Genomic DNA, 25,751 nt, shown 5'->3' on the forward strand with positions numbered 1-25,751 from the left:
GCAAGTAGGTGATCAGCCTCATGTGCGTGACAAGCCGTCGATGTTTTCGGTCTAAGGCAAGCTGGTTTCCTTACAATGTTTTCCTTCACCGTTCGTGCAAATGTTAAATGCGCACGTAGACAACAAGTCCATTGGTGCACAGCCGGGGGTCGAACCTACGACCTCAGCGATGAGAGTCGCACGCTAAAGCCACTAGGCCAACACTGATCGTTCAATTCTTTATTCTAGACAAAAATAGCCCGCGTGGATTTCATGGTTTTTAGCAAGATTAACTTTCCTATTCAAAAATAATTTATTTTAATAAAATTACATAAAACAATAATCAATTAAGCACTAAAACACTAAAACATTCCTAGCACGTACGATTAGTTGTTTACCGTTAGAGATTTGTACGACAGTTTTCAAATATAAAATTTTTGGTATTTTTTTAATTTCAACTAATCGATATAATTTGGCCATTTTTATGGCAGTTTGTTTACTATATAAGTTCGGACTATGATGTCATAAAATTCGCTTATTTTTATAAACAAAACTTACTTGACAGTGTGGATTTATGTATTTTGGCAAGATGTGCGAGATATTCAATAATATTTGATTTCAGCCTTGCGATTCTGTAACTTACTCTTCAAAATCTCACAAATAATATTAAGTAAACAAAAAACTACAAACTTATCAGAATGCCAAATCGTAAAATGACTGCTTCACGACTGATTTGAGTGCGACCGCCGCTGTGAAAACCGCTGTAAGAGTTCGAAAAGTGAGTTATAGAATCGCAAGGCAGTAAACATACAAAGAACAATAGTTCCTCAGAAATCTCACTACTTATAATTGAAAGTTTAAGAAATTATGTGACTTTGGCAGAAAATTCAAAATAATCAGTCATCTTTTTATTATTAATAAAATAAAAATATACGCGAGTGTACATTAAGCTAGTAATACTTTTAATAAAAATATTGTGCTGTGACGTAACTTTCAATTGCAAGGCATTTGCATGTTATGAATGTTTCAGAAAGGGTTGTAGATTGATAGTGTAAGAGCTGACCAAATGGGAAATAATTGAAAATGGTTTTGCATTTGGAAACCGAAGACGTTTCGTTGAGTTTAAATTGTGAATTGGTGTGATAGAGCCGCTCAATTTTGATATATATTTGATGCATTAACGTTTATTATAATACCTATATTTCGAAAACAATTTAATTTAATTAAATGTCAAATCATAATACGGTTTAATTATTAATTGATGCATTTACCAAGTATTAAACTCATTTTATATATTACAACCGGACCCGACAGATGTCCCGTACATACGTATTAAATACAATAATATCTAGTCTAATCTAAATTATTCTCGAATCCACTTTGTTCATAAATTTCATCCAGCCGGTTAGGAGATAAATTACAAACACGCGCACAAAAGAATTTATATATATTACTAGATTACGTGTCCAATTTCACCTACATAATATAGTTATGTCAAAACTTAATAATATTTTTAAAAAGACCAATAAAATTGGACCACCAAGTATATATGACATATATGACAACCAAGTGACATTTTTTTATTTCTAAAAACATCATTATATTTCCCAGCTAGGAACAGTTTTTATAAGAAAATTCAACTGTCGTTTTTTATTTATTATTTATGTTTCCCACCCTTTAAACTTTCCCTTCCACAAATATTTCAAGATCATAATTAGCCAAATCGGTCCAGCCATTCTCGAGTTTTAGCGAGACAAACGAACAGAAATTCATTTTTATATACATACTAGTGGACCCTACAGACGTTGTCCTGCATGATATTTCAAGCAATTAGTAAAGCAAAGTATGAAAGTACCGACTGCAGCGCCATCTGGCGGGCTGATTTGTGAATCTAAACCATTCCCAGATCCCCTTGAACACACACAAAAAATTTCATCAAAATCGGTCCAGTCGTTTGAGAGAAGTTCAGTGACATACACACTCACAGAAGAATTATATATATAAAGATGGAAAGATTAGAATGAATTCTGTTTTATCTTAATAAGAGTTATTTTTAAACAACATCATGCCAGTGTAGATGTATTCCTTGTGGAATTTGAAACTTTTAACATATTTTGTAGCATCTCTTACACTAAAGAAACCTTTTATTAAATTTACACTCGGCTTTCTCTTGGCGGGAACTTTAAAACCTGAATAAAATATTAGTTTTATCGCACTTCAAGTGTGCTCAAGGATCAGAATAAATGCATTTTCTAGCGCTTCTGATGTTTAAATCAGATTTCTTGTATAGAATATGTATTCTTTGAAATTGCTTATTGTAATATCGCTGTATCCCTATATGAAAAATATATTTCTCGATTTAAATACTGCTTCGTTGGGTATCAAAACCAGATATAACCTATTGGGGAGATTGATATTCAATTTCATGTATTGTAATACATAGTGTTATTTCCTTACGTGAATGTGTATTTTTTTTTTAATAACAAAAAGTTGGGATATTTTATTTTAATTTTTTTGCCGCGCACCACCACTATGTGTAACTAGCTGTTGATTGTAATGTGTAAAATATATAGATATATATATATATACGCATCACCATTATATGGAACCCGCAGGAATTCAAGTCGAAGAAAAGATGGTACCGATTCTTTATAAGCCGGCAACGTATTTGCGAGCTATCTGGCAGTGTAAGTGTTTACGTGCAAGTGAGCCTCTTGTCCGTTCATGCCCTGAACTATAAAAAATACCTTTTAAGCCATTTGTGATGTCTGGAAAAAACTGCTCTTAGCAGTAAAACCACCCTTTTGGAAATTAATAAAAGTTCTAGTAGTAAATAAATAAGTTCTTTTGTTCAATATTTATCATGTAAATTAACTGTTTTATTATCTATCTACAATTTAAAACAGAATGCTTAGTAGATCTTTAAAAATCTAAAAATATATTTTTACATACATCTTTTGGCTGATAAATGATAATAGTCCTACAATATCTTTTAATCCTGAAGATATACTCCGGCAGTAACAGTCAATAACCTCAACGACATTTACAAATTGATCTTCGTTATGTTTTATTAATTTTATTATTATATATTATACTGTTTAAACCTTCCCTGAACTTCTACAAATAATTTAAGATCAAATTAGCCCAATCGGTCTACCCTCGAGTTTTAGCTAGTCAAACGAACTTCAATTAATTTAGATATGATATTCAAGTTTCTGTGGCGTAAGGATGTCGTGCTTCCAATGTAAAGGGAATATCGTCGAACAGTCTCACTACTGACTGGCCGGCCACAAAGCCCCAGTGCCCGACGTAAAGATCTTATACATTATATACTTAGCACTTGAAAACACATTGAACAAAACAAATATTATTCATATTTAAAGGGAAGGATCCAAAGAGTTCATGTCAATGGAGTCACCTCTCCGGGTTCGCAGGTATCAATGGGCGTCCCCCAAGGATCGATTCTCGGGCCTTTCTTATTTCTGATTTACATAAATGACCTCCCATTCTTTGTCAACGAAGTTCATGAGATGGTATTGTTTGCTGATGACACTTCACTTCTATTTAAAGTGAATAGGAATAACGTATTATTGGACGATGTAAACAATTCTATCTCTCGTATAGTTAACTGGTTTAATGTAAATAACTTATTGCTTAATGAGAATAAAACAAAATGTATTAGATTTACAACTACTAGCGTAAAGCGAGATATTGGTAACCTGAAAATTAAGGACAGTGAACTAAACTTTGTTGACAAAACTGTTTTTCTAGGCATAACAATAGATAGTAAACTCCAATGGGGCCCACACATAGAGACTCTTTTGAATAGGCTGAGCTCTGCAGCATATGCAGTAAAGAAAATCCGACAGTTTACTGATGAGGACACGGCTAAAATTGTGTATCATAGCTACTTTCATAGCGTTATGTCGTACGGCATTTTATTGTGGGGTGCTGCTGCAGAGGTTCAATCCATATTTGTGCTGCAGAAGCGGGCTGTTCGGGGTATTTGTTGTGTTTCTCCGAGGGAGTCGGTACGGAATAAGTTTAAGGAATTAAATATTATGACACTATCTGGTCAATATATTCTTGAAGCCTTGTTGTATGTCCAAAAAAATATAAACGATTTTAAAACAAATGGTGACTTTCACCAGTATAATACGCGAAATAGAACTAATTTGAGTGTACGACCAACCAGGCTCCAAAAGATAAACCACTCCTTATATGGAAATTGTATTCGTTTTTACAACAAACTCCCAAGCGCAATTAGAGAATTATCACCAAATAAATTCAAAGTCCTCGTTAAACGAAAATTAATCAACAAAGCTTTTTATAAATTTGAGGACTACTTAAATGATCCTAATCCTTGGGATTGAATTGCTCCAGTTCAAACAATTTGTATGACAATACTTGGCGATTAAAAAGAGTGGCGGAAAGTTTCTTGCCAGTTCTTCTTACCCGCTCTACGCCCTTGACTTGCGAACTGGTAGTAAATGTAAATTTACGATTAATTTAACTTGACTATTCAAAAGTGTACTTGGTTACCTACTTGAATAAAGATAAAAAAAAAAAAAAAATAGTTTCAATTACTATTAAATCAGTGGTTTTAATTAAAAGAATTTATGACGGAAAACATAAAAGTTAGAAATGAGGTTAATTAATTTGCGTTCAGTATTAATGTTCTTGTAACACGAGGGAAATTAACGTTTTATAAACTGTTTTCAATCTAATTGGTCATAATTGATAATCATTATTCTTTTAATACAGTAAATTAAATAAATTAATTTGTAATAAAATTACCAAACTTTTTAAATTTGTTTTATTATTTTTATTATAACTATATAGGTTAAGAAAATTGTACTGTTTATTTGATTAGTAATAAAGATATACTGTAAATTTAAATAAAATTTCATTAATTTAGATAACGCTCAGGTAGTCTAGCGTGAACAATTTTCAATATATATTGTATGATATCAAATCAAGTATTATATAAAGATGTTATGTTCTTTATTAGGTACTAGACACACTGGCGGTCGGTTATTTTGGCTCTAATGCGGGTTGATTTCGATACGAGTATATTAATAACGTGCCGTGACGTAAAAGTGAGCGAAGGTAGCAGGTTTTTTATAGAACAGGAGGCAAACGGACAGAAGGCTCATCTAATGTTAATTGTTAAACCCATGGACACTCACGTTGACAGAAGGCTTGCGTTGCCGGCCTTTTAAGAATTGGTACAATCTTTTCTTGAGTATTTCTTTCTCTTAAGTAGGTTCGGAAATACTTCAGAGAATATGTGAATCAAAAGAAGTGAAGACTCTCAAAATACCTTATTATTCTTTAATAATTATCTAAAATATTGATATTATCTGTAATATGATACATTCATAAATACTTAATTAAGGTAATTGCACTCTTTTAAGTTCTATTTCGTCTCTTTCTGTCGTCTCTGTGTGATGAACAGAGACAAGTTATTTATTTATAAATAGGCGGGAAAAAGTAAAACGCCTTTTAAACCTTTTAAAAATAAATAGGCTCTGAAAAAAATTGTTCTTATTACGATCCAGTGCTATAGTATTTTTTTTAAATTGCGATTCAAATAGTTTAAATAAAACTACATTGATAATAGCTCATCCTTTGTCTTCTCAACTTGTTTTAATCCAAACTTAACTCCGCACTGAATCAACTTGAAACAAAGCATTGTCGGGAGTAAATTAAATTCTGTCTTTAGTGCTTGTCAGAAATTTACTTAACCACTTAGCTGTTGAAACACGCTGTTTGCTGGTTCCTCTTGCCTATTACAAGACCACCCAATTGACATAGACTTGTATACTAAGAGACAGGAAAATGGCGAGCTTCGATTAATTTTGTACCCCATTTAAAGGTGAAAATCCCCATAATAATAATAATAATAATAATTAAGCCTCATTTATTCCTTGAAAAATTTACAAAATAAAATTTACAAAAAGTTACAAAATATACACACACACACAAAATACATACATATATACATATACACACATCATATATATATATATATATATATATATTCGGTTTTTTCAAGGACCTCTTATTGAGTATAGGCCTCCTCCAATTGTTATTTGAGATGAGAAAATCCCCATACAATTTGTTATTTGAGATGTTATTTTTAGATCAACAAAGTTACAAAATAAAATCCAGTAAGAGTTGTCAATTTTAAATGCTAGATATTTGGTACTAATACAGTCGACTCTCGATAATTTGACACTCGTTAATTTGAATCTTTCGATAATTTGAAAAAAAATTTGGTAATTTGAAGTTGAAAAAGTATTATCTTGCTCGCCAACATGCGATAATTTGAAATCCGGTCTTCCCTACTCTCTATAATTTGAAGCGTTTATCATGCACATTCCTGTCGTTTGTTTACATAAATGAGGTATGAATAAGTTCGCATTCCAGTCTTCTTTGAATTTGTGAATAATTGTTAATACATAATAAGAATATAGAAATAATAAGTAACAAATTTTGATCAAATTCTTATTTCGTTCAGTCGCCCCTCCCCCTCGTGGTTATTCAAACACTTGTTATTTTAAACTCTTGATAATTTGAAATTTATCTCTGGTCCCTTGAGTTTCAATTTATCGAGAGTCGACTGTATGTACAAGAAACAACATGTATTGTCACAATAATGTTCTGTGCACTGAGCACAGAATATGACAGAATATGGCAGGTTATGGTTGTTGACATGACAGTTATCAGAAAGAATATTGGCGATAAAAAATAAAAAATGCTTTAAACGATTCTTTTTCGTTCATTCGTTCATGCAAATTTATTTTGCATTCATATCAAATCTCAGCCCGGTATATGATGTTGAATAGTCGCAATCGCAGATATCGTGGAAAATTAATAAAACTACTTTAAATCACTAGTTGACCACGACTGCAGTAAAGTACTCGAAATTTATTTTAAGTTTGCGTTATTTATCTATTTATAGTTAAATTTATGAAATATTTCAATGTTCAATAAATTTATACGTCACAAAAAAATTAAAGCTTTTATATTGCGGCTATAAAGAGGGTAATTTTTGATCTAATCTTTAGATTAAATATCTCTCCTAACTAACCGGCTTATTTGTATAAACGGTGAGCGTATCTTCGTTATAGTAATAGTACTCGACCCAATATCAATAGAGCACCGACAAAGAGCTTTATAACCATATTACACCTTTATACACTACTGAAGTTACCTTTGACAGCGCTATAAGGGCGCTAACTAGCCTCCTCAATTTTCACATAGACCCGTATAACTAATGAAAGGCCCGCTATTAATATTCCGACGTTAACAAGGCAAATTGTACACCTGTTAAATTCGAGCAATCCTTTACACTTGACATATAATACGTTATCCATTATAACAAAGGTATAAATCATTTATTTTGTCCACAGATTACATGACACACCAATAACCTGATGCCATCTGTCAATATAAATATGTCATTATCCAGTGTGAGATAACCATAGATAAAACAAAATGGCGCACGAGAAGGGATGGACCGAATATTATTTGAACAACTCCCGCTCGAATTACAGAATCGAAGATGGCGCGGATTTTGATGACAAGTCAAATTATAATTTTTACGACAATCAAACATTGGATTTAGAATATCCTGAGTCGAATTTCTCGACGGACGACTATTGCTCATCAAACTATTCACACGTATACCTGAACGTTACCTGCCAATTTCCTGTTAACTATGCGGAGCCTATGTACGGGTAAGTCATTTGAATACTTGTACTATTGCTTTGTCATGTTAGGACAGATACAAGAAAAGGTTATATCGGATTCTGATGTGATGACAGGTTTATGTCATAGATAATAAAATCCCATGAAGAACTTAACAATGTTCGTCGAAGAATGTTAACATTTAATCAAATTAAATAAATAATATATTTCGAAAATAATACATTTTTGCTTTTGTAAGAATGGAAATTTTATTTGAAAAATTAATTATATTTTTAATTGGAAATGTATGGAAAATATGGGATATCAATGACAGAAAAGAACCACAAATCTTTAGCGTCAAAAGTCTCGGGGGTTAGATGCCTTAACAGTATTAGACCAGTGCCGATAATTTTTGAAACCAAAAAAAATTACAGTAGGATGAAACCCATTAGAAAAGCAGGAGAATATGATCAAAATGAAAGGAAAAATAAATTACGGTCGATCTGAGGTCTGGAAGGGGTATGGGGGGGGGGGAGTTTTAAGGGTAAAAAACGGTTTATCTCGATTTCCGGCAAAACTAAAAGTCCTATCGAAGAAAACTAAATGGCAAAGTTGTAGGTCATAAAAAGATCTACAACTTTTGTATTCACATATTATTCACATAACCTCAAAATTTATGTGAAAAATTCAAAAAACCAACTTTTTGGTTTTTTATTTCAATCTTTTACAAAAATTTATTTTTTTAAACGAAATTTGGTGAAAACTTACCTTATTATGTCCCAAATATACTGTAATTTATTTGATGAAAAATGTTTATTTTTTCACCTTATTTTGAATTAATATCGAAAAAACACCCTAATTTTCAATCGAAAATTCTGACGTCAAAATTTCAGCTTTTTTCAAAAAGTTGGTGTGCTTTCAGTTCGTTGAAATCTCTACTTTCCTATGGTAAAAAAAAATATATATATATTACCATAGTAAATCTTCTCAGAAAATGCAAAAAATCGTATGCAGTAACGCCCAGACCCGTCATCCCCTTCCCTACTTCTCTATGAATCTTCTTTAAATTATAATTAGATGCCTATTTATTACTATTTTAAGATAAGTTATATATACCTGAGTGACCTTAAAAAAAAATTTTAGCCTTTAGATGGGCTAAAATTTTCGTATTTCATAGAGAAGTAGGGATGGGGATGACGGGTCTGGGCGTTACTGCATAAAAACTCCCCCCCCCCCCTACCCCTTCCCGACCTCAGATCGACCGTAATTTATTTTTCCTTTAATTTTGATCATATTCCCCTGCTTTTCTAATGGGTTTCATCCTACTGTAATTTTTTTCACTTTTTATTATTTTTAAAGGCCTATATGTAGAAAGTCAAAAACTAAATTTGTATGAAAATTTTCGTGTCGACAAATTTTAAATAAATTTATTTTTTGACTTATTAAGGCCTAGATAGAATAGGGCGATAAATGGCTATGTGTATTCTTAAGGAAAATCTGTATAATTACTGTAACTACCGAACGGTTATTTGTAAGGTTGTTAATGTTCTTTGTCATTCCTCAGGAATGTTTAGCTTTAAGTTTCGAATCTCTCCGACATCTGGCGTTCCAGTGAGCGTAATTTTAGGTACTTTTTGCCGCTTACAACCACTTTGAAGAATTAGCTACCCAGTGAATTATAACCGAACAAATTCGAATTAGAGTCCTTCAAAGTAGGAATGACCAATTCATAAAAGGCCGGCAACGCACTTGCGAGCAGCATGACTATCCATAGGCGGCGGTATCACTTACTTATACAACAATCCTATGGTGACATTTATACAAACCACAGCGGTTTTCTAATGTAATTTATTATGATTTTAATATATTATTCTGTTAAATTAATTAATTAAAAAAAACTTAACATCAATATCATCATTCATCTATATAATAATTGTAAAGCTGCAAAAATACCAAAAAAGTTTAAACAAGACCGTTAACACGAAAATTGTTTTCAGGTACATTGCTCCGTTCCTATTAGCAACAACAACGGTAGCAAATACACTAATAGTAGTAGTATTATCTCGTCGGCACATGAGAACACCAACGAACGTAGTCCTGATGGCCATGGCCCTGTGTGACATGTTCACAATGCTGTTCCCGGCTCCATGGTTATTCTATATGTACACATTTGGAAACCACTACAAGCCACTAAGCCCCGTACAGGCGTGCCATGCTTGGAATTATATGAACGACGTAAGTATGATTACTTAAATTCCTACCCTAAAGTTTGTGATGAGGCCGACCGTTTGTGCAAAGATTGCTTTTTTATGTGTAGTTATTGTTTTATGTGTGTGTGTACCTAGTTTTTAAGCACTTTGATTATTTCCTTTCTTGTGTATTTGTCGCAGCTAACTAGCTTAATAGGCAGTTTAATTAACAGCAGATACTCTTAACTAAACAGCACCGTTTAACTTGCGGACTGATAGATATTCAGCCGGAGCGTTTGTTACAATATTTAACAAATTGGATGGCTAATGCTTAGGCCAACCATAGAGTGAACTTGTGACAGAAATAAAACATCGGATATTTCTTTAAACATCTTTCTATAAGACTGTGCTGCTTGCATCAGTCATAAAGTACAAATACTAAAATTAATTGGCGTTAATCTGGCAACATTTAATTAAACTCTAATCTGTCAACTTGATGTGGCAGTCTCTTACTGACCACAGTTTAAGTAAACTGTAAGTTATGTCATAAGTTGTGCTTTTAATTTCAGATATTTAAATACTTTTTGCTAACCGTTCTGTATGGTCAATATTATACAACCTTAATACCTCTACCTTTGACGACACATTTGTCTAGTTTTTAGTATCCCTGACTGTGAATCCATGGGTCCCGGGTTCGATCCCCGGCTGAGACGAACATCGATCTGATGAGCATTTGGTGTTGTGCTTGGGTCTTGGGTGTTTAAATATGTATTTAAATGTATATCTATCTATAATATGTACGTATGTATATCCGTTGCCTAGTACCCATAACACAAGCTTTACCAGCTAAGCATGGGACTAGGTCAATTGGTGTGGATTGTCTTTTAAATAAAAAAAAATAGTATCTACCATGTTTTCTAAGGTAACTTTTTTTGACCAAATCCATCCTGCTTAAATGACGGGACTGCTTATTCGATAAAAACAAGATTACTTATTTTTTAAAACAAATAAAAATTTCGCTCTTTGATCTATAGCCGTAAATAACAAATTGCAAAGCCCAAAATCTTGTGCAAGATCCTAAAACATTTGAAATACTTTCATCTTTTCCCTTTCAATTCTCGGAAAATTCAAAACCCCGTCGGCACTTGTTATTGTGGTAGAATTCTGCCAATGACATTTTCCAAATAAAATTAATATCAGGCCGGATTTGCGGGAAAATTTTGAAGGCGAGATAATAAATATTTCATGATTAACCCGGGCCGCCCCGAGCCGCTTGTTATCTGGATAAATCTGGATAGAGCTGGATTTAACGGCCGCAGACCGCTTATCTCCACGCTTTATGTCCATTTGTAAACATGTCAACGAAGCTTGATGGAAATTTTATAAAACAAGTATTCTTTTCATCAGCCTTTATAATAATAACAATTTATCTATTTATTATTCATAAATTCTAATACTGGCAAGTCTATACGCGTACAATTAGAATTCATATACGAGTAGGTTAATTATTTATTCATATAGTCATACTGTCATCCATTAAGCCTTCCTTAATAGTTTATTAAGTAATGTTGTTTTGATCACACACATGATAAAAAAAAATCAGTTGCGCCACAAAATGTTTAGGTCTGGGCCTCAGATTTCCGTATCTGTTTCATAATCATTTTTTAATATAATAGGTAAGGCAAGCCAGTTTCCTCACGATGTTTTCCTTCACATAGAAAGAAAGTCCATTGGTGTACGGGGATCGAACCTACGACCTCAGAGATGAAAGTCGCACACTGAAGCCACTAAGCCGACACTGCTCATTACATACACACTTATAATAATAATATAGCTTTCTTTAAACCCACAAAACATGACAAACAGACATTAACAGTAAGGAATAAAATTAATTATTGTATTTAAATTTTTTCTATCACCAGCCATCATAAACCCTCCTAGTTTACATCACCCAAACTAAACATCACCTAAAGTATGCTCCAAAAGTAAAATAAATAAATACAGGCTAACTTTGCATGCCCAGCAACAAATTTTGTAAGAAAAATGTTTATTTAATTAACAATTTTAAACCGTTAGTTATTATAATAATCTACTCTTTAAAACTTATATATATTATAAAGTATAAACAATATATTATATTATAGGCTATTTTATTACAGCTAGTCATTTTGTAACTAAGCTTTTCTTATCTCAAATTCCCAGAACACTGATATCGTCACTCTATCTCTCTTATATTGCCGCAAAATACAAAAAGATTTTCCCAAAAAACGGGGAAATCAAAGTCATTTATTTTTACGGTCACTCGATGACATAAAGGTTCGAACAATGTCTGATACTAACTCTCAAGTCAACACTTAAGTTTTTGCCCATTGTCTTGAATGTCACCGATAGAAAAGGTTTTTATTATCAATTTTGTGGTATCTGATATTGGCTTAGCTTTTTAGGGCCGTGTATCTAGTTATGTATCATTGGCTTAATGGTTAGGACAAAACCTTTGATTCTCCCTGTATGTAAGTAGTAAGCACGAACATATATAATTTGTATATTATTCGTGTACGAGTATATTGCCAGCGTGAATTTCCTATATTTTAGTAAGATTTTTGTGACCTCTTTAATATTTCAATGAATTTACATAAAACCATTTTGTATTTTCAAACCAATTCAATAAGGGTTCTTCAAGAAAAGAGTATACCAATTCTTAAAAGGCCCGCAACGTACTCGCGAAACATCTGGCATTGAGAGTACTAAACATAGTAAAATCCATAATGAATTACACCCAAACCTTCCTTCATATACATAAATCTATTTGTGAAAACAAGAAATAAAACTGAGTTTTTGTGTCGCGTTGATACAGATAAAAAGAGGTAGTCGAGGGAGTTCGTTTTAAAATATGTAAGGATTTTTGATAAAGCTATCAGAAAGTGATACTAGAAAAAAAATTGTTCAAAAGTTGTAGCAATCCAAATAAAAAATTCCATAAAAAAGTTAGTTTAGATCAAACGAATTTTGTGTTATTCATATTTAGTTTCATTTTTGATTGTTTGGAGACGGCTGTGGCTGAATTGCTATTGTATATATTCAGACATTTTTTTGTCATTCATTATAAACCATTGTTCACAACACTATACATACTCTAAATCTATCTTCTCAAAAATGTCTACAATTACGACTAATCGCTCCAACTGATACTTAGAAATATCCTATAATCTGATTTTTCATTCCGTAGAATTCTGAAATTTCATAAATGTTGCTACTAAAAAGTTCTCCGACGAAACAGGGACAAATTTGACCCAATTGAGGGCAATTACTTACTCAAGTGACCTAATACAACAATAACAAATATTTCCATATCACGAACAATATATTACATTAACATGAATAACTTTATTTTATTCTTTAGCTGGCATTACTGCCTACTAATTCCACCGCTCATAATAAAATGAATACATTCACTAACAAATAAAATGTATGTATAGACTCAGATGTTCAGAATTTAAAGTGAAAAATGTGCTGGTCAAAAAGGTTTGTAATCTCTGACATGTCAAAAAATGATATCAGTTAGAATTCTACGGAATTAAAAATCGGAGTATAGTAAATATTTTTTTTAAGACAAGAAGTATTTTGATAAATAAGTCAATACAAAATGCAAATGAAATTTATCTTAAAGATTCATTCATTTGGTCTTGACTCAAACGTTTCCTAAATTTGACAGAAATTATATTATAAAAACGATGTCATCTACCTAATAAATATACTTATACTCAATATCTTAGTTTATTCACAATTTTTTTTTTAACATAACATAAATATCAGATGTTTAAAGCATGTCTTTTTCGGTCTCATAAAATGTAGAATACGATAAACTACGATTTAAGAAGAAACTAAAGTTTATGCAAAGTATTTTTCCTTAAAAGTTCTTAAACTAGTTTACGCATCGGTTTAAGAAAATCTTATAGTTTGGTGCAAATAGGGGCAAAAGTATTTTCTTAAATTTCAGTCTCAAAGTAACCTTCATCGCTCAGGGATCTTGTCGGTGAACACGTTTTACCTATCTCATCTCATCAAGGACCATATATGTGCTCAGTAATTTTGTAAAGTGCATTGGCATTTGCAAATGGTGGAAATGTCAGTGCACCATTACAATGTCCAACATTTGTGTAAAAGATGATACGACACCTTCTTTTATTCTATGGTAGAAGCATTCTCTTAACATTTATAAAATCCACCAGAAAACGTGTTATTATTATATATATATATAATATAGGTAGGATAAAAATTAACTAGAAGTTAGTGATTAAACCTAAAATTATGAAATGTTATAAAATATATAATGTATAAAATATTATGTTGAACCTTTTATTGGTACTACTGGCTTACAAGTAAACCAGACACATTATTAAAAAAAACATTCCTTATGGAAATTATTACATTTATATAATTCACAAATTTTTTCAGTTATTCCTTGAGCAAATTAAAATTATTCTCAAGATATTTCCCAATTAGCTAATTAAAACCAAAACATGGCTAAAAATAGAAACTAAACTCGTTTTGGTGCATATCACTGTTGACATTTCACATTAATTCGCAGTCAGTGGTAATTAACCTGATTGGCGAAAGCAAAAAGCAAATTTGCTGCCTTTAATAAATGAGTGGTATTATTGGTATTTAGGAATTCAATCAGTTAATGCGAATTAATTACTTTATTTGATGTAACAAGTTAAAACTGTTTCAGTTTTAACCATTAAAACTATCCGGCTATTGAGGTAACAGTTTTTCATAGGTCCCCAAGTAACATATATAAAATTTAGCTTTTATACTCTAACGAAAGTATAATTATAATTTATTAAAGTTTAGGGGTGTCTGGCAGGGGGTAGCAACTGTCATAAGTGTCTGGCAATGGATGACGAGATTTCTAAAGTTATCCCTTATTAGGGATAACTTTATAAATTATTAAATATAAAAAATTGAGCTTTATACTTTAACGAATTTAAGGTACTATTTTATACACCTTTACTACCTGTTACCTGCCCAAGTAACCACTACCCAAACTCTATAGTCCCTTGTCGTTCTTACCTGTATAGGGGACGAGCACAGAAGAACTTTCAGCTTTTATTAAATAACGAAGGTCTGGCCTTTCTGGGCTCTTAGGCCAAAGATATATTCGAATATGTAGTACTCGTGTAAACCAAGCAACAGAATTATGTTCGACACTTAGTTTGCTACGCAGATTCGTAGCATAGGCTACGCTGTAGCAAGGATTTATTACCTAGCAAACAGCGGTTTATAGGCGGCGCGTTTGCGGCGTTCGAGATGAGTCGTAGTAAGTTTATGTAGCTTTCCTCAAAAAATGGACTATCCAACACAAACATATTTTTTCAATTTGAACCATTCCTGAAAATAGCCCGCCTACAGAAATATCAGATATAAAGCTGAAGAGAGTTTACTTTATAAAATGTAATATATTTTTTTTATTTATTTATGTTACAGAATAATACAATAAAATCATAATGTGTGACATTACAAAACCGCTGTGGTTTGTATAAATGTAAGCGACCATAGCAGCCTTGTTAAGGAACGCGACAATCTTTCTATCGATCTATGTATACATATATATAATTATAATAATAAAAACTATATTCATAATAATAGGCTGTGATAATATTCATATATCGCTAGTCCCCACACTAGCGAGTCCCTGTGCTGTAGGTAACTAGATAACAATTAGTCGGTGGTACATGGTACAAGTTTAAAACAATTTTTTGAGAACAGTAGGTTTAGTGTTACAATTAATCACACACAAGTATTATAAGACATTATTATTAAGACTTTATTGCTGACACCCAGTATAATATATAAACATTTATTAAAGTAGTTATATAACCTAACTTAATCTAATACAACATACCCATGTTTGGAAATCAGCGTGTCCTGTGACACATAGGCTTCTTCTAGCTGCTTCCATTATTTTCTGATGTTAGCTCTTCTTGTCCAAGTTATAAGACATTAAGTATGTGTTAATGGGTGTGTGTGCGCATGTATTTGAGAGTGTGGCTAAGAGTTGTTATAAGCCTGTGCCGTGTCTGTGTGAGTTTTTGGCACCTCATACTCATGCAAAGATACGTAGTAAAGCCTCTATAGATTCGAAATCAATCGGCTAGCGTACTTTTTATGTGTTTGTGAGTTTGTATCTGAATAGTTTGACTATCTCAGAATCCGTAAATTGAGATATTTAATAATCATAGTTTACAATAAAACTAAGATTTGACTTACTTTCTTACCTTTTTCTTATCATAAATTAATAAGTATACTACTCTAGATAAGTTTAACAACATTTCTGAATTACATTTTTAAGCTTCTAAAATTTAAGACTTCAACACAATTGTAAAAACTACTACTAGAGATATTATATTTTCTAAGCAAAGGAAAACGCCATTTCCATTGTTGTGGAAAATCGCATTTCCAAAGAGCTCTATTGTAAATGAGACAATACCCTTGAGGTGAATCAGTGGGAAATTAATTATGAGGTAAAAGAAAACTAGTAATTACTGTTTTTCGAGCTTACGTTGTTTCTTTACACGACGTTTCTTTACGTCTGAATTTCGCCAAACCATTTTTATACCAAATATTATTGTTAATTAATTATACTGCTCATTTGTTTTTGCCAGAAACGTAGCTCTGCTGGAGAATTGACTATGGCGTTTCGTTTTTATATATCCCTGGGAATGATCTTGAACGATATTCGGGAACTTTGTGGGTCGGAGTTCTGATCTTCTCAAGTTTGTTGCAAATGGCAGCAAACTTCAAGTGCGAGGTATTTGCAATTCCTAGCAAAATATGTGCTAGTTCGGCAATCAAACAAATTATTGCTATTTATGCGGGGTGTAATAATCTGTGACATACAAAGTTGGTAATGAACATTAATTATATGTTTAACTATGCAAAACCTCAGAATTATGTATTCGTATTAAATCTAGCTTGTGCCAAAGTTTTAGCTATATTTTTTCGTTTTCTTTTTGTTATTTTTGTTAGGACCTATTTACAAATAAAATTAATTGAAACTACATCAAAGCTACAGTTGAAGTTTTTCCCAATGTTTATCGGCAAATATTACAGTTCGTTGCTTATTGCTGACCAGTAGCTTCAGCGTGCGACTCTCATCCCTGAGGTCATAGGTTCGATCCCTAGCTGTGCACCAATGGACTTTCATCCTATGTGCATTTAACATTCGCTCGAACTGATCACCTACTTGCCTATTAGATTGACAAATGATCATGAAATAGATACAGAAATCTTATGCCCAAGCCTAAAAGGGTTGTAGTGCTTCTTATTTTATTTATTTTATTGCAGCTCGTTGGCTGAAACATACGTATGATCTTTATGTTTATATTGACTGTTTATCGGAAACGTTTTATGAAAGAAAACCGTTCACGCTATATTCCCTGATAAGTCGTATGCAGGAAAATATTATTTTCATTTTCTATTCGATACTTGTTGATAATATTATGTCATATTGAGGGTTTAATAATTTGACGTTGCTTTCAAGGGATTCACATGTGTTTATTCGATAGAGAACTTTGATATATTATGCAAAAATGATAGATAATTTATGTTAATATCACAAATTAAAAAAATAAATTACGTTAATTATGCTAGTATTGGAATAATTCATAAGTGTTAGTTTATGATTTACCTATCTCTGAGGTCTCTCGTGCGAATCCCGACTACTTTAAGACAAATATCGGCGACATATGTCAGGCACATAACCGTGAATATCTCTTTGTTTATAAAGTGATTGCCAGACACAGTACCGGGTCTGCCCCATTCCTAATTAAAGGAATTATGTAGGGGGATATATGCATGTTATTCACCCCTAAATTGAATTATCCAGTACACATATTTTCCTTCATTAATTAATCTTAGAAACTTTACAAGAATGTTATTATAAGCGTACGATGCTCGATGGCTCGCCGATCATTCCGCTACCAGCTCAACTCGCTCGTTTCCTGGAACGTCTGACTGCCAGCTTGAACGTGCTCCTTACTACCGTAATGTCATCTTGCAGTCATTAGTAGATACAGGATTTTCTTATAGGCATCCGTACTAACAGCGACTTAGGAAATTTAAAATTACGTTACTGTACGATCGGAGATCTCTTTGCGTTGTTACGTTCCTATATAAATTGCTAAATGGTCAAGTACAGAACCGTACCCTCTGAGTCTTACAGAACATTAACATTGTCGTCCCTTATTCATTTCCAAGGTTTTTAAATCAGCAGAATTTTTGAATTTTTGAATTCGCAAAAACCAACCTAGGAGTTTACCTCTCATTCGAATTCTTCGCGAATATAACACTATACTTATCCAGAGCTTGATATATTCGGTAGTGGGCTGATCAATGTAAGAAAAAGCATTGTTAATTACCTATATGATAGCTAATCCGCTGTTTTGCTAGTAATTTTTATTTTATTCTTATTTTTTGTATCATATTTACCATAATTGTCATATATTTTAGAAAAGATAGCTACTAAGCTAAAGAAAGCTAAAGAAACATATACTTTAGATATAGCATTTGTATGATGTGGTGAACTTTAATAAATACATAAATAATGAGGCTTTTGTCCGCAACATATATAATATTTTAAGTGGAAAAACCAGTATTTAAAACACTTTAGATGACGGTTAAATGGTTAAAGAATCTATCGGAATATTTTGCTATAAATTCTTAGTAACGTCAACAAAACATCGTTCATGTTATAAAATGTTTGTGGTGAATTTTATTTCCCAACGGATAAAATAGAAGCGATTGTTTGTGGCAACAACTTCATAATTGCTCTTTCATTATTTTACAAGGGAAACTTTTAACTTTATTTGGAGCATTGTTTTAAAATGACGTTGTTTTAATACATGCTTTTATTATAAAATAATTGGTTTGCCCGTGGGTTACGATATAAAATTTTAGGTATTTTAAAATAAAATTGTTTTCGTATATTGTTGTATGAAAATTCGAATAACAAATATCGTCAAATTATAAACTATAGTGTCCTGTTTGTGGATAAGTGCAGTTTTGTGTCAGTAGTCAAAGTCTTAAGTGTGGGTATGCCATAATAATTAGGTTTTTAATAAATCATTAGAATTCTGTAACTACCAATTAAGCATTATGACGCAAAGTTGCAAATGAAACGGATACCAAATGGAGGTCCAGGATTTTTTAATAGAAGGTTAGTTGACAATATACAATTGAAATGAGACATGAAAAGAAAATACGGTCAAATACAACAGTGATTGATATTTAAATATATACAAAATATACAGTGAGCAGTGTTGGCCTAGTGGCTTCAGCATACGATTCTCATATCTAAGGTCGTAGGTTCGATCCCTGGCTGTGCATCAATGGACTTTCTTTCTATGTGCGCATTTAACATTTGCTCGAACGGAGAAGGAAAACATCGTGAGGAAACCGACATGTCTTAGACCCAAAAAAGTCGTTGGTGCGTGTCAGGCACTGGAGGCTGATCACCTACTTGCCTATTAGATTTAAAAATTATTTTGAAACAGATTAAGAAATCTGAGGCCAAGACTTAAAGAGGTTGTAGCGCGACTGATTTATTTTTTATATACAAAATAACACGTACATTTTTTTGTGAAGAAATGTCAAGTATCCAATACGAACTCGATATAATTAGGTTGATTGTTGCCAGTTCACAGATATATTCCCTATTTGAAAGCGAACATTGTTAACATTCGTTCCATTTAAATTCCAAATACATTTGGGCGCGTCTCAAGTTATTCAAACAAAATATATTATTATTTTTCAATTACGTACATAAGCTAAGAGTGTATTTGTATATAATACTAGCTGGCCTGGCGAACATCGTACCGCCTAACAGTCGATTCTTTATTTTTTTTAAATATTTATTCTGCTATTCAGGACACCGGTCTAGCTAGTAAGATAAAAAAAGAAAGTTGATAAGACAACAAATACATTATGTCAAAAAATAAACATTTACCTGCCCGGAACCCCTCCACTAACACTTGAACTTTATGATATGGTATTAAAGTTCAAATTGACTTTTAAGTATTATTACGAATATTTTGTATGGGAATATAGAAAAGTGTTGTTTTTAGACTTTTTCACTCAATTTTTTTTATTTTTCTCTCCGTAAGAACCATCCTCGTACTTCAAGGAATATTATTTAAAAAAATCAGATAAATCAGTCAAGTCGTTTTCATGTTATGCCGTGACAACGGAAAACGGGTTTCATTTTTATATATATAGATGAATAATTTTAAATTAGCTAAACAATTTTCATTAATTTGTGCTAATTACAGACACCGTTGCAAGCGTTAATTATAATTAAGTAATAATTAAGCTATATATGCAAATAACATTGTAATTAATGAATCGGTAACTATTCTAATTAAAGCAGGCTAAGCTTTTATGAGCTTTCGCAAACGGTCACTGAGCGCTTTAATGGCTGAACAAGTTTGAATTGTTGAAAACAGTATTTAATGCGAGCCAACATCTGATTATTACACTGTTCGGGTATATGAGACCACGCCGGATTTAGTTAGTTACTCTATTGAGACTTGCCAAGACTCTTGCGTACACGTAGCAGGTACGTCAAACGTGAGAACAAAGACACAAGTGCGTTGTCTATTAAGTACTGTCCGATACGACCGCAGTACTGCCCTGCGATTCTGTAACTCACTTCACGAACTCACACAGCGGTTTTCGCATCGGCGGTCTCTCTCAAATCAGTCGTGAAGCAGTCATTTTATGATTTGGCATTCTGATAAACAATAAAGTACAAGCTCCCACCTTTTCAGAATGCTAAATCATAAAATGACTGCTTCACGACTGATTTGAGAGCGACCGCCGATGCGAAAACTGCTGTGTGAGTTCGTGAAGTGAGTTACAGAATCGCAGGGCAGGACAGCGTATACGAGGAATGAAAATACCTTTTTTTCACAAAAATTGTGAAACGTATATTTATTTTTGGAACTAGATACTTGTTCTGCATTCATAGTGCAGGAGTTCAAAATAATAAAAAATATAGTAACTAAAATTATATAATATACTGTGTGGGCCCCTATTAAGTAAATAAATTACTTGTGCGTTGAACCAGCTTTTCTGTATCTTATATGGGTAATAAATAATAATATTACGAATTGACTATGTGTGCTTTTAGTGTGTGTGTGAGTGTGTGAATGTGTTATAAAATATAATAAGAGCAATTAAATCCTCCACTTCTGTGCAACTCAACTTTACAGCCATTGGTATAATTGGTATAATGCAGGCTAAGCGGGCAATAATTATTGTTTCTAGCAAAGGTAGTTTTAATAGAAAACGTATCAACTATATATTTTCTTCTTTTGCTAGAAAGATTTCTATTAAATGGAAACAGTCATAGACAAATTGTGAAGAACGTAAAGATACGGTGAGATTTCCATAAATGAAAAATAGTTTTTGTGATGGAAATTTGGGAGTTATACGTATATACTTATTTTTTATAAGTTATCTACATCATTTAAGATAGATATATATGAACTAGATGACCCGGCAAACGATTATTTTGCCATATTATTTCTAAGAAACATTTTTCTAGTTCAATAAAAATTACTATCTATAATAATAAAACATAGGGGTTGATTGTAGAGGGGTGTATGTTGTATCATAAAAAAATAAAAACAAAAAAAAAATCTAAAAATTAAAAACAATTTTTTTTGGGTGGATAAATTTAAAAAAATCATAAGAATCGGTCGAGCCGTTTCGGAGGAGTATGGGAACGAACATTATGACACGAGAATTTTATATATTAGAAGATTACAACGAATAAAATAGCTTAAAGTCATACAATTGTTGTATGACTTTTATATCTATATTAAAAACACACTACTCATATGCCTTTTGAGTTGCATGCTAAATTATAGAGTATACAAACATCGTTTTAATCCAGTATAATTAAACACATAGTAAACTTTTAAAACGGACTGACATGAACAAATTTTAATCTGTAATTTCAAGTGTAAACGATAAATCTACGCGTTATGGTAAATGATTACATATATAAATTTTTGTCCGTTCATGCGCGAATAAAGTGAAAATTTTTAATTACTGTAATTTTGTATATGAAATTGTTACTCTTTAGGTAGTTAAATAGGCCTTTTTTAATAAATAGGATCCTTACAGCTCTGTGGCCGAGAAACTAGGCAGCAGGGGAATATCAAATCTCGGACTTTATTTGCTCAAACTTAGGTCTGGTGGTCTTGGTGTCTCCCGCAAGGACCCTTACTACTCCGAAAATGGTCATGATATTTATGGGAAAAAGGCTAAATAGGCTTTTCATTACTAGCAGTAATTGGTAAAATCTGGACCACTATTTGTCTTTTAATAACCCTCTAGTTATTTCTCAATTTAAAGCCGTGTCGTTATTTTTGTTAACAATGGTTCTATTAAATCTATGATCAACATCATTATAATATAACTTCCTGCTCCGACGAAGAAACTACTACAGTACATCCCTTTTGAGAGAAACATCTTTAAATTTAGTTGTTCCACTAACGAACTTGTTATCTTAGAACTTTGAAATAAACCCTGAAATCCCTTTGTCGTGACAAATCTGATCTGACGTGAAGTCAGAGCCAAGTGGAAACGCTTCTTATTTCCGGCTGTGACGTATATCCGAGAATTGTATATGGAAAATGAGTTCGCGATTCGAAATTTAAAATGTGTCGCTCAATTCACATTTTACGTCAAGCTTTTCCGACTTCTTGCACAGTTACAAGATGTGCCTTTTGGCTTGGAATTGAAGTTACGTCTGAAATTAAAATAGTTTTGTATAACAGGGAGAACATTTCTGCATGTAATAGGCGTTGTAAAGTGCACATAATAACTAGAATACTACGGCATGAATGAAAAATGTTGTGAAAACGGGAAAAACCATTTCTTTTTTGAGAGACCAAAGATATCAGTTTCTCAGCAAAAATCAAACGTTCTATATTTAAATCTTTTGAACACTATTCCATACGCCTATATGATTTCGTTACAATTTCTATATTATGTATTTCTTATATTCAAACGTATATTAGAATACAATGTACTTTAAAAAAATGTTATTGCTTTTAAAACGTTGTACTTCTAGTCTTGTAATTCTAGTCAATTGCATCAATTAATTTTTATTACAAACTTGAGAACGTGTCATTCTGACTTGTAAACTTTTAGAAGTATTAATCGGAATTGAAAAATTTATCTGATCATAGATTCAAATCTTAATCAAAATCATAGACTTTTCTGACTAACAATAATTTGCCAACAAATGACACAAGCTCTTAAGTTATTAAGCACATAAATTAACTTTTGCATTGGCTAGTAGTCATTGAATACGAAAAACTCATAAGTCTAGATCTCATAAAATTGGTTTGAAGTAATAAAGCTAGATGCAGTGCTTTTTGATTTACAACAAGCTTTATCGAGAGCTTTATGAGATGCCGCATTTTCATATTCAAAATTGCTATTTACAGGTTTAATATTGTTTTTACGAAGCTTTCAAGGGCTTGAGTGAGTGCCTACTTTATGAAGACTTGAGGATCGCGACTTTATATGTTAGGAAAACGTTTATTTAATATATATTTTTTTAACTGGGAGTTTTTTTATGATGATTGAACAATTCACACCAATTGACCTAGCCCCATGCTAAGCTGGTCAAGCTTGTGTTATGGGTACTAGGCAACGGATATACATACATATTATAGATAGATAAACATATAAATACATATTTAAACACCCAAGACCTAAGCACAACACCAAATGCTCATCACATTGATGTTTGTCTCAGCCGGGGATCGAACCCAGAACCCATGGATTCGCAGTCAGTACTAACCACTAGACCAATGAGCCGTTAAATTGTTTAATTTTGTTATGTTGCGTTAATTTCAAAAGGACACTTTTAAAAGGGGAAGGCAGATTTATGGAAATTTGTTTTCTAATTTTACATTTATATAAGCAGCTACCTAAATAAATTAATGAATGCTAACAAAACACCTGTGCTTATATGAGGTACTAGGGATTTGATTTTATTTTTATTGTAATAGTAGCCACACAATCAAAATTCAAAAATCATTTATTCACGTAGGTAACACAATGTACACTTGTGAATCGTCATTAAAGTCATTATGTGATGGCCTCCGATTTTTGTATGTGTTTTTGGGTGATTCAAACACACGGAATAAACAACAAATTAGACTGTGTAAACGGTGGGCTGTTTTAACCTACCACTATGTCCTGCCCAATAGCGATAGCGATACCAAGATCAATATTGAGTTATTGTATCGTATTTTAATTATTATTGTATTGTATGGGTACAATAGTGTTGTGAAAATAATATGTTCTATATTTAAATTTTGAATGGTAATATGTAGTAGTTATTTACATATTTGTATATAGCAGTTTGTTATTTAATTTCAGGTAATACCAGCAATGTTTCACACTGCAAGTATATGGCTGACGTTGGCATTGGCTGTCCAGAGATATATCTATGTATGTCACGCCCCTGTTGCAAGAACTTGGTATGTATAGCATAACTCATTCCCTAGGTTTAAAATCAACAATATCTTCCAAACTCCTTCTGCCAAAACTAACCTAGGAGTTCAGGCACCTCTCATTCGAATTTTTTGCGATTTCAACAAATTGAACACAGCTTATCCGGAGCTGGGTATATTCGGTAGTGGGCTGATCGGTTTAAGAGAAAGCATTGTGGGGTGCCTTTCTCGAACCTAATTTCGCTGTTTTGCTGATGATTTTTCTTTTTTTTCTGCTCTAAGTGCCAACAAATTTCTATAATTTTATTTTATTGTGTGCTTGTATTATCGTTTATGTTTTAATTGTATTTTTTAATTTTTAACTTCTATTTAATTTTTATTTTTTGAAACTTATGTTTACATTAATTGTCACACATTTTAGATGTAGGATTTTGTAAAATAATTAGTAGATTTAGTACTGTGTGTGATGTCGTAAGCTTAATAACTAAATAAATAAATAAGACATTCACATCCAGAAGGACACGTTACATACATTGCAAGTACGTACGTACTAATCATGATTGCGTATCTTCTCTGATGGCCCAGCAGTCCAAAGTGGGGCTTGTTCTTTGAAACAAAAGAACTTTAGCCAATCGTAAGCTACCGCTGTCCATTTGTGAATTCATGCGCTGGATTATTAATCGTTGGTCATAAGTAACGTGACCAGACGTTCCGTTTTGAACGGGACTGTCCCTTTTTCAAATTACGAGTCCCGGTGTCCCCGAAATGAACTGTGGGACGCAAAATTGTCTCGTTTTCAGAAACTGCGTTGCAATATGAGCGGAAGATTATACAAAAATTGGGCCAAGAGTTTCATTCATATTTGAAATCATCAGCAGCTATATTAAAACAAAATTGTTCTTCTGATAAAAATAAATATTACTAAACATTTTGAATATCTATATTTTCTGATTCTTAACTTTCAAGCCAACTAAATTTTTCTAAATTAATAACTTTAAAAAGTGTTTTTTTTTAATTGACTACTTAATATTTGATCTTAATTAAACCAATGTCCCGTTTTGAGTCAAAGAATAAATTGTCACTTTAGTCATAACCCGAGAGAATAATTCAGTCGCTGGAATTATTAGAAGCATTTCGTAGCATTATATTAATTAAAACATTAATCTATTGTACGTGATTGCATATTAAATTGAGAATATTGCATTCATCTGTAATTTAAAGCATCCTTTTGACCCAGAAACCGCGCCATATTTGTTGTCTATATTAACAGTATTATTAATTTACTTGTTTAGAATAGAAATATTATGTTTTAAAATAATATTTCAATAGAAATAAGAAATTTAATTCTAAA

General features: G+C 32.3%; 1 protein-coding gene across 2 annotated transcripts in view; it reads left to right on the plus strand.

The window, feature by feature from the left end:
- LOC125052349 (sex peptide receptor) overlaps positions 1 to 25,751 on the plus strand; it is a 213,629-nt gene that overhangs the window by 166,536 nt on the left and 21,342 nt on the right. For both annotated transcript variants that reach the window (XM_047653138.1, XM_047653139.1), the window contains 3 exons: positions 7,398 to 7,724; positions 9,672 to 9,909; positions 24,327 to 24,427. In XM_047653138.1, coding sequence (XP_047509094.1) covers positions 7,483 to 7,724; positions 9,672 to 9,909; positions 24,327 to 24,427 — 581 coding nt within the window. In that variant the 5' untranslated portion in view covers positions 7,398 to 7,482. The remainder of the gene's footprint in view (positions 1 to 7,397; positions 7,725 to 9,671; positions 9,910 to 24,326; positions 24,428 to 25,751) is intronic.

Source organism: Pieris napi, chromosome 9 (genome assembly GCF_905475465.1).
Source record: "Pieris napi chromosome 9, ilPieNapi1.2, whole genome shotgun sequence".
NCBI classification, from domain to species: Eukaryota; Metazoa; Arthropoda; class Insecta; order Lepidoptera; family Pieridae; genus Pieris; species Pieris napi.